We start from the raw sequence: 10109 nt of genomic DNA on the forward strand, positions 1-10109 counted from the left end.
TTAAAGTGTTAGTGCAGGATGTAAAGAGAGGGCCACAGATTCATATCTTGTGGTTTATTTTTTGTTTATTTATTGCATGCAAGATTGGTATGTGTGTTAATAATTATAAACTGCGGTTATACTTACTCTACTATTGATTTTTCCGTGTAGCTGCGCCAATCGCGTTAGTAAGCTCCGAGGCCACTGTTAAATGCCGAGATTTGCTGCATAATTCAGCAGGGACTTCTAACAAGACAACCTATGGGTAGGGCCAGGGCCGGTGCTAGGGTCCATGGCGCCCTAGGCATTTTTACAAAATCGGCGCCCTCCTCCCCCCTCACCCCGTCTTTCCTTACCTTGTCTCACCACCGCCGCCTCTCTGCTCTGTCTCCTCCCCTCCACTCACTGACACTAGTGAGTGGAGGGGAGGAGACGGAGCAGAGAGGCGGCGGTGGTGAGCAATAGCCTCCCCCTCCCCGTGCATCTGAATGCTGTGTGGTGGCCGTGACAGGTATGGACAGCGGTCGCTGCACAGTTTTAAAGTAATTTACCATTCTGTGGCGCCCTCCAGAGCCCGGCGCCCTAGGCAAGTGCCTAACCTTGCCTAATGGGAGCGCCGGGCCTGGGTAGGGCTGATACAAGACCATGGAGCAGGGCTTCGTCAAAGAGACACCTGGGAAACTGCTATGAATTACAGCACCCCTCACTTTTCAACCAATCAAATTCTTTCCTAGTAGTGTTTGGAAAACCAATTCAAGCATCTGGCTGCTATAGGCTACATTTTCCTGTGCCCCAGGTCTCATAAATGCCCTTGTTAACCTACACAAATAAATATTTTTGACTCCTTCCTACTCATTAGTAAACCACATACAAACCTATGTTATTCCAGGAGTGTTCAACTTGTTTAAAAAGCGTGTTCTGTTCAGCTTCACAAACATTAAGCCTCTATATACTATTTTTCCACTCCGCATGTGTCACCGTGTCTGACGACTGTTAATGCTCACTAATGGACATTCTCTAGACATCCAGGAAAAGCCCTTGTGACCTGTCAGTTAATGTGCATTAAGCAGCCACTTAAATACATAACCGTGATTCCCTGTTCTCCCAAATGCAGGAGACGGTTCTCGGAAAGCGCAATCAAGTCTATAACAATTCTACACATCGTAGTTTATCTCTGACACTTGTGCACAATATTCTACATGAAGGATTTGATATTTTATTCTACGTCTATATTCGCATTTCTACTAGTGCTCTCCAGAAAAGAGAATTGTATTCTACTACTCACCTAGTGTTCATTAAATGGCTACAGACTGAAGGATTACTATCAGACAAATAAAACCATGATGTTTCTGTGTGTGTGTGTAATAATTTGTGAGTGTATAGCTGGGAATGTAAGTGGCCACTTTGTCATCATCATAAATTCCTGGTGTCTGTCTGGAAGGGGGTTTTAAACTACTAGTGTGTTGTGTCATTGTCGTATATGGTGTGTGGGGGGTGGGGGTAATAGTTGCGGGTTTTGTTTTTTATTTATTTTTCTACCTTTGTAACTGGCTGTCGGACTACGCTGGTATTTGTAGTTCATCAGAAGCGTCCTGTGTAGATTAAATGTTTTTCTGAACAAAGTGGGGGTGGGGGGGGGGGAGAAAAACTTGACCATAGAAGAAGAAAAAGAAGCAAAAATACATACTAAATTTAAAAAAAAACCGCACATTATATACCTCATATGGTTTAATAAAATCAAGTGCTCCTAGATGATGCCTCCTAAACTTTGCCTTTTCTGTCAGGGTTATACATTAAAGCGCAAAATGTGAGTTTAAAAGTTCACATTCTCAAATGCCTCTTTATAGTAGTGTGAATCATACATGCGTTATATGGACTCTAGTCAGTCTTGTTGAAATAGAATTGGAGCCTAGGGAGGGGCTGATATGTGCCATGCACAGTCCCTAGTCACAGTGCACATTACGTCTCTGGGCGTTTCTTACCTCTTTGATCAGCAATGGTGATGAGAAATTATATAGATTATATTTGCAAATTGGGGAAACCCCTTTCGTACAGACTTTGCTAGGCCATAAACGTTCTAGGCTTTAAAAAGTATTTCTATAGTCCATTACATCTGTGTTTTGTGAAAAGCATTATCTTCAGATATAGGGGCTTATATATTGTGCACTATATCAAGCTCTGTCAGGGAAGGGCTGGCAAATTTTAGCCCGGGGGGGCAAGACTCAACTCTGCAGCCTATTTTAAAGGGAAAAATATGCAGGTGACCCAACCCAAGGTAGACCACAATGGGACTACCTGTCCCCCAGCCCAGCCTGCCCCTGTGCTCTATAGAGTACCAGTGGCAAACACCAGTAATTAGGCATCTAGGACATATGTTATTGGAAACCTCAGTTTAGCCATTAAAATAGTTACAGCAAATTGTGTTTATTGCTTAGAGCGTTTTTCGAAAAACAGACAACAGTCTGAAGACCTTACATGGTAGAAAGTGCTGATGGAATCTGATGCCAACAGTCCAAACAAATGGATTCAAGATAAATGTTTATTGTCCATTACCATTAGGGTTACCTAGAAACAGGCAGTGTAACATCACAGTGGTGTTTTTAATGGCAACTTTCCTTACAAACCTGGTCTAATAGATCAGCTCTGAGAATTGGAAGAAGGATTTTGTGTTTTAAAATGTTCAAATAAACCAGATTAAGGGTGTGCATGTTACAGGTCTGAGTAAAGTTGTGTTATTTTGAGTGGGTCTTTCTGTCGTGACTTTATTTATTTTTACCACTTCCTTCTACTTTTGCTTCTTTATAGCTTTTCAAAATTACTACTTAGATAACCATACACCTCAGTTCCTTGAAATAGGTGGGGCTCTTGAAATTATCTGTTTTATTTGAGGGGAAAAACAGTCAATGCTAAACAAATATGAGAACATAGAAAATCGAGGAGCTACATTCTCGTGTTCTCTAAGAGCGAGTGACATTGCAAGATATTGGGATTTGATTGGTCCGCTTTAGTCAAGGTAGACTCAGGAAACCAACTGATTGGTTGCTATGGGCACTACATTGTTGAGGTGCTGTAACCCTTAGCAACCAATCAGATGCTGGCTTTTGTTTTTTCTAAACTGCACTAGACAACTTAATTGGTAACTGGTTGCTATGGACAACCATTGGCACTAGATCTCACATGTGTCTGCCACTTTGATTTGTGTCAATATCTTAGCCAGTATGTAATGGAATATGGTTGCAAAGCACATACAAAGGATTTGTGAGACACTAGTGAAATCTACTATTTTTGTTATATATATCCAATATATGAATCAAGTTGTCAAATGGACTCTTGCACAGCTCTCCCTACTACCTTATTAACATAATGCTGCTTCTACATTCTTATTTGACACAAGCCTATTCATTAGTATTAGAGATTTTACGTACACTGACTCACTGTTCCCAAGAATAAGATTACAAATTAGGTTTACTGTCTATTACAAGATTACATTGAGGACTGTATTTTGGCATTTATATTAATCTCTATACAAATACTGTCTGCTATTTATATTAAAGACTTGACTATAAACCGAAGCTGTTTCCATCTCCTTTCTGCTTCTAACCTGTCCATGTGGTGGGTGATAAGAAATCAACACAACGCATTTCATTACTTCTAAATACTGTAGGCGCATCCAGTGTCTGACAATAATATGAAGCTTTAGGCAAATATTGAACCCTAACCAAATGGTGATGGCTGTGGCTGCTAGAGAGGTTATGGTGGGCTTGAACTGGAGGTTAGGAAACCATCTCTGCAAACTTTAAAAATCAGAACTGTAAGAAGTAAGGTCGCTGTCTATGATCGTCTTCATGAGAACAGGCTCAGATATGCGTGAAGGACCCATTAAATGTACTCTGTTGGCCTTGGTCATCTAGAGATTAACGTCAAATGTACATCTGTATAAAATTGTGGAAGTGCGTTGGTGTAGTGACAGAACACATGTCCTTATAACAAAACATTTCTTCTCTTTTCCAGTTAAAGGAATGACAGCTGCTCGTAGAGCCTCGGTCTGTAGCTCTTTGTAAATAGCTGAAGTCTACATAGAACAAGACACAATGACAACAGCTGGACTCGCAGCTCAAGACGTTTCGTTGAAAAATAGCTTTATGCACACTGCACAAGGCTTAATGTGCTCCAAATCGTGTTGGGAAAATCATGGTGAATATGAAAAGTAAGTTAAAGTCCTGTCTAACGATGATATAGTGTTTATGCATTAAGGGTATCCTGTTGACCTATCCTATGTTACGTTAATTATGAGTAGTATAATCCGCCCGGCTGGTGTCCCTTTCTATTTTAATAAATGTACTGATGCTTAGTCACAGTGGAAGCGGCCATATTGTGGCGTGAACCAATATTCACTCCCAGACAGTCTGAATATTGGATTAACCCGCCAAAATGTCTGCCTTCATATGGTGATGGTACTCTTTAATTATCAAGTAGTAAGAGATTGATACCTCCTGTTTAACATACTAAAAATAATCAACAACTATCACTTTTTAAACGGATTGTGTAAAGAGAAAATTATAATAATGTCCAGTTATTAATAACCCTTTGTTCTGTTGCAGTACGTTCTATGGAATGGAGCACTTGTCTCTACCCTACAGTATGAAATCCCCTACACAACAGCAAATATCCTCTATCGGTAAGTAATGCTAGAAGTGTATTATGTCTATGATCTGCTTGTTGATTCCGTCCATATAACTGTATAATACAAGCCTCTGTCCTTTATTTAGTACATGGTATATGCTGCCCATCCTCCAGTATTTTTATGCTTAATACGAAACGCTCCAGGTACAATCTCCTGTGGCCTCCAGTCTACGCGTGCAGACGTATATTTGCGCTTAATCAAATGGGCACTGTGTGGGTTCATCCCTAAATCGCCTCCCCATGTGCCTCAAAACTTTCAATGTAACTCAGTCCTAGATGTAAATCTGCTAATCTACATATCTATAGAATTTACATTTTGCAATGTTAGGACATGGTAACGGTAGAATGTCATTTGGTCAAATGTAACCATTTGGTCTGTCTATTTTAGGCCAAATTTCAAGGCCAGTCATGATGAATGGACACTGCTGCTCTGAAAACTGCATGAAGGTACCTTTAAAGAAACCGAACTTTTTGCATCTTGGTATGCCTATCATAGAACATTCTACAAACTGTGAAGATGACCAAGTTGTTCCATCCTTTAAGAAACTGTCAATGAATGGTGGGACTGGTTCTGAAAAGACCCCACCTCTGACACCAGTTAAAATGGGACCACCTCAGTTTTATGGCATTCCTCCTGGTGATCGGAGCTCAAGGCCTCTACCGCCTCTTCCAATTTCAGAAGACCATTCTCCAGATGATGCAGATAGCGAGGTTGAATTTTTTACCAGTTCTGAGACAGACTTGCTCATACAAGATGGAAGACCTTCGGCATTTAAGCATGGTGCTCCGAGCAGGCGAAGCTTTAGGGGATGTGGACAGATCAATTATGCATATTTTGAGTCAACACTTAAAAACAAGCCGGCAGAGGAAACCCCAACATCTAACCAGAATGAACGTGTAGAAAGCGCAAAGCCTCAGAAACCAGAACAAAGTCATCGGAGGCTTCGGAGGTCTCATTCAGGACCAGCTGGATCATACAATAAACCAGCAATTCGGATACACGCATATAGGACTTCCCCTAATTCTGATGAAGACAAACCTGAAGTTCCACCAAGGATTCCAATACCACCTAGGTCATTAAAGCCAGATTACAGAAGGTGGTCAGCAGAAGTTTCCTCAATCACGTACAGTGATGAGAACAGACCTCCTAAGGTGCCACCAAGAGAACCTCTTTCCAGAAGTAACTCTCGTACACCAAGCCCAAAGAGTCTGCCTTCCTACTTCAATGGGGTAATGCCCCCAACACAGAGTTTTGCACCGGACCCAAAATACGTCAGTAGTAAGGCTCTTCAGAGACAAAACAGTGAAGGATCTGCCAATAAGATCCCTTGCATTTTGCCAATTATAGAAAATGGAAAGAAAGCCAGTTCCACACATTATTATCTCTTACCTGAGAAGCCCCCATACCTTGACCGATATGAAAAGTATTTGACAGAATCTAAAGACACTTGCTGTGACTCAAAAGTTCCATTGTGGTCTAGTGACGGTAGCATATTAACTTCTCCAAGGCCAGATGTCAAAGCTAAATTAGATGTTAACAATGCCAAACGTAAACAGTTATCTGATGTAGTTTCTCTGTAACCTATGGAATGTATAGGTCATTCGCACACTACAGGAAGTTACTCTAAGCCTGGTTGGCTGGTTCTGAGGTGAAACAAGGAAAAACTGAACTGATTCCTCAAAAACAAAACTGGGAATAATTTCTCAATTTTACGTGATCCTTTTCAGTTTCTATGAAGCAAAACTGAAGAAATATGGAGTATATGAAACGTCTCCGTATTACAATAATGTGAGGTAGTCTTTCGTAATGGTATCAATGTGACGGATAGGTGAGGAACCTCAGTCACTGCTGAACATTTTACTGTAAATCACAGTAAGAATAGGCTGTGCAGTTACAAATGATAGAAGTACCCCAGTGACTGTATACTGCTGATATTTTGGAAAAATGAACGGTTTCTGGAAGAATAGTGCAGTATTTTGTGTATCCTCCTCCTTGTTTTATCAATCTTCCTCAAGTTCGATCCTCTTCATTGCTCCCAAATTGGTCGGAATACCTGGACTGTAACTTAGGCTCAAGCTCAATAAGCTGCTAGCTGTGTGTTATGTTAGAACTCGCTGTATCCGTCTAAGTGACACTAAAATGCACAAACAAATGGACTTTCTAAGATGTTCTGAAATAGAACGAACTCTACATTTTCATCTGTTTAATGTGTACCCCCCCCTCACTTACACACATCGGTGGCAGCCATTTTGTGTGATGGACCAAAGTTCATTAGAACGTAGCCTATCCATTAGGACTCTGGCGGTACGGAGTGCCTCATAGCTCTGCGAGGTCACTAGTTCCTGTTTTAATTGCCAGGCTGCATTTTCATCAAGATTGGTTCAGCTCACAAAATGGCTGCCACCACTGTGCGTAGGCGACTGGGGCAAATTACTCTTTCTCATGTACTTGTGTCTTGTCATCCTCCGCTTAATGTTCTTCTATGGTCCAAAGAGAGAATGAAATGAAGAAAACAGTGTTCTTTTCTAAAGCTGTAGTAAAGTGTTTATTGGTTGCCAGTAAATCCTCTTTGTTCATTCTGTTTTCCTCCTTTTTCTAGCATGTTATATATAGATCTGAAATACAAGCTGGTCTTGTGTTACGGTTATCTACTCAGTATTTTTATTTTTTATTTTTTCTTTCACACAATACATTTTGACAAGTCTCATGTTAGGTGGCACAACTGCATCACAGAAAGTCGTACACAAACTGTGGGCAAGTGATGTGACGTCAAACTGTTTGCTAAGGTCAATAAATGGAGTCGGTGTGTATATGTATAATCTGTGTCTATGTATAAAGAGATGAGCAAAATACTATGTCAATAAAGTTTTTTTGGGGTTTTTTTGCGTCGGAACAGGCCTTTGCTTCACCATTCCGCACTGTGTATTGTAAATTTGTACTTTGCTAAATTTATAAATAAAGCTAAAACGCAACACTTCAAAAAAAAAAAAAAAAAAAGGCGAAATGAATTCATAGTCTGTGAATAGAGCTGGGACGACAATGGTCCACTACGTCTGCAGTGTGGTTGGGGGTAGTGCTGGAAACATTTTAAGGCCAAATTCTGCCGGCAAAATTTTGCGGTCAAACGTGGCATGAGACAAATATTCCATGGAACGGTTTTGAAAATTTTGCTCATCTGATTTATATATATATATAATGTAGTTTTTCTAGGGACCCTCCATTTTTTTTTTTTTTTAGAAAAAGGGGTAAAAATTCTGTGGTCTTAGAACAGATAAATCGTTTGGGACAGAGCAGTAATCTTTCTTTATTTTGCATTTTTTAACATATCCATATTATGGCAATAAATATATCTGTTTGGCATCTTCATTCAGCAATTGCCCAGCAGCATTCCTTTCAAGAATGTTATTGAGATGTAAATAGACAGCAATAGAAGCAGTCTTCACAGGGTAGAATTTACTAACTTAGTAGCTAAATTTTGGGTATAGGTGCTGAAAGGGCCAGCTAGAGCCGTCTCCTCTCAGGACTGTCTAAATTACAGCCTGTGGGCCAAATGCAGGTTCCAAAGAGGCCCTTATTTTGATCCCTCCCATATTTTTTTTTTTGTTTTTATCTAAAATCTTCATATCAACTAATATTTCCCACCCTTCTTGTGGAGACATGGATAATACAGCTTAATTATCAGTAAGCTAAGTTGCCATTGGAGGAGGTCTGTGATGTGAATATTGCATGCATAAGCTCCTCTGTCTATTAAACGGGCTCCTATAACCCTGTTTACACGTGACTTTCAAATCCTCAAAGGACTGTTACTGCTCTTTCCACAACCACTGTAGTTTAATTTCTATTAAAATAAATATAACGCTTGTTTAAAAAAATATAACTCTTGCAAGCCATTTCTAATTTGTATCCACTGTTGCATTATTCATCAATTAAAACAATATGGGAAGATCTAGAGAAAATCACAAATCCTTTCAGTGCAGGTATCTAGAAAATAGTCCAGAAGTTAATGCTACCTGTAGTCCTGGACATGGCGGCGGCCGCCATTTTGTGTGCTGAAGTAGGAACTAGTAGCATTATTGAGGCACTTTGTTACTTGATTTTGAGTGAACTAAGCTGCATTCTAATCAATGGTCATCAGTGCACAAAATGGCTGCCTCCGTTGCCTATAGTTAATAGGTGTTTGTTTTTTGTTTTTTTTTAAAGGCTAGTTCAAGGGCAGTGGTGGCTGACTGACTAAAACGAGGAGTATTGGCTCAAAAGCCTCGTAGCAATGGATTATTGGGCCCTAGACTAAACTGGGTATTTTTTTTCTTGTAAGTAACAAAGCTACTTTCTTTCAGTCTATAATTTTATAGGTTTCTTTTCCATTCAGTTAGTTACTGGGAAGAAAATAGCAGTTTTCAATCTCTGCTTTACAGGGATGGGTGTGCTCAGCAGCTGTTGGACTACAACTCTCATCCAAACAGAGCTGATGGGAGTTCCAGTACTTAAGCTGACGAGCACTTTAAATGTCTCTTATGTTATATTTGGAAAAGAGTTGCTGCTGGTAATGAATATAACACTGTCTCTTCATAACCCAGTGATACACATGCTGTTTACAGTTTGAAACTGAGGTATGGTGTATAATTAACTATTTAAGTTACATTTTTTTTTTTTTAAAACAGACTAAATGAAGGTATAAATATTAGCGTAAAATGCACTGATATTCCTGCATATGTACAGTATTTGACAAAGAATGATTCTATTCATTTTGTTGTTTTTGGATAATACTGAGTGTTATCATGTCTTTTTGAAATTAATAAAACTAGAATCTACTTATTTATGACATGGTTTTTGATGCCTGTTGATTTTATTGCTCTAATCCGCTCGTGTGCACCAGCTGGCGTGGCAGCCATTTTGTTGGCTGAATCGATGTTTAAGAACGGGGCCTTGTCAATTTGCTGGGGATTGGCGATCTCGCTGAGGTTCACACCGTAAGAAAATAAGTGTGGGGGGGAAATTGGTTGTGTTTTAGGTGTGACCCTGTTTTCCGGCTGCTGTGTCATCCAGTCAGTCTTATGCATACATTTCCGCAAATATGTACTCATTCAAAGTTCTCCAAGGTGTCCAGTCCCAATGAACTTGCTGTTACCAGAGATGGGGCTGAGCAGTGTTCTCCCCAGAAAATTTTGCCAGACGGGTGGCCATTAGGAAGTAGCCAGGTGGGGGACAGTCAGTCAATTCTTTGCAATAACATTGAAAAATGTTGGAGGTTATTGCCCACACGTGCCAGGACAGGTGGTCGGTGGTCTAGCGTAAACACTGCTGGCTGTAGTGCTCACATAGTGCCTGCTCTAATAAGAGAAACAATGGTTTTATTTTTTATTTATAATTTACTATAGTAATTGTGTTAGGACTGTTGGGTTCCAAGAGCCGGGTGTAGCACCCAGGAAATAGCTGCTGGAGAGAA

The 10109-nt window shown here is 40.1% G+C and overlaps 1 protein-coding gene across 2 annotated transcripts in view; it reads left to right on the forward strand.

The window, feature by feature from the left end:
* ERRFI1 (ERBB receptor feedback inhibitor 1) overlaps window positions 1–9485 on the forward strand; it is a 16826-nt gene extending 7341 nt beyond the window's left edge. For both annotated transcript variants that reach the window (XM_075189971.1, XM_075189970.1), the window contains exons 2-4: window positions 3991–4186; window positions 4581–4657; window positions 5051–9485. In XM_075189971.1, the coding sequence (XP_075046072.1) occupies window positions 4071–4186; window positions 4581–4657; window positions 5051–6243 (1386 nt within the window). In that variant the 5' untranslated portion in view covers window positions 3991–4070 and the 3' untranslated portion in view covers window positions 6244–9485. The remainder of the gene's footprint in view (window positions 1–3990; window positions 4187–4580; window positions 4658–5050) is intronic.
* Window positions 9486–10109: the final 624 nt, after the last annotated feature.

The sequence above is a fragment of the Mixophyes fleayi genome, chromosome 11 (genome assembly GCF_038048845.1).
Source record: "Mixophyes fleayi isolate aMixFle1 chromosome 11, aMixFle1.hap1, whole genome shotgun sequence".
NCBI classification, from domain to species: Eukaryota; Metazoa; Chordata; class Amphibia; order Anura; family Limnodynastidae; genus Mixophyes; species Mixophyes fleayi.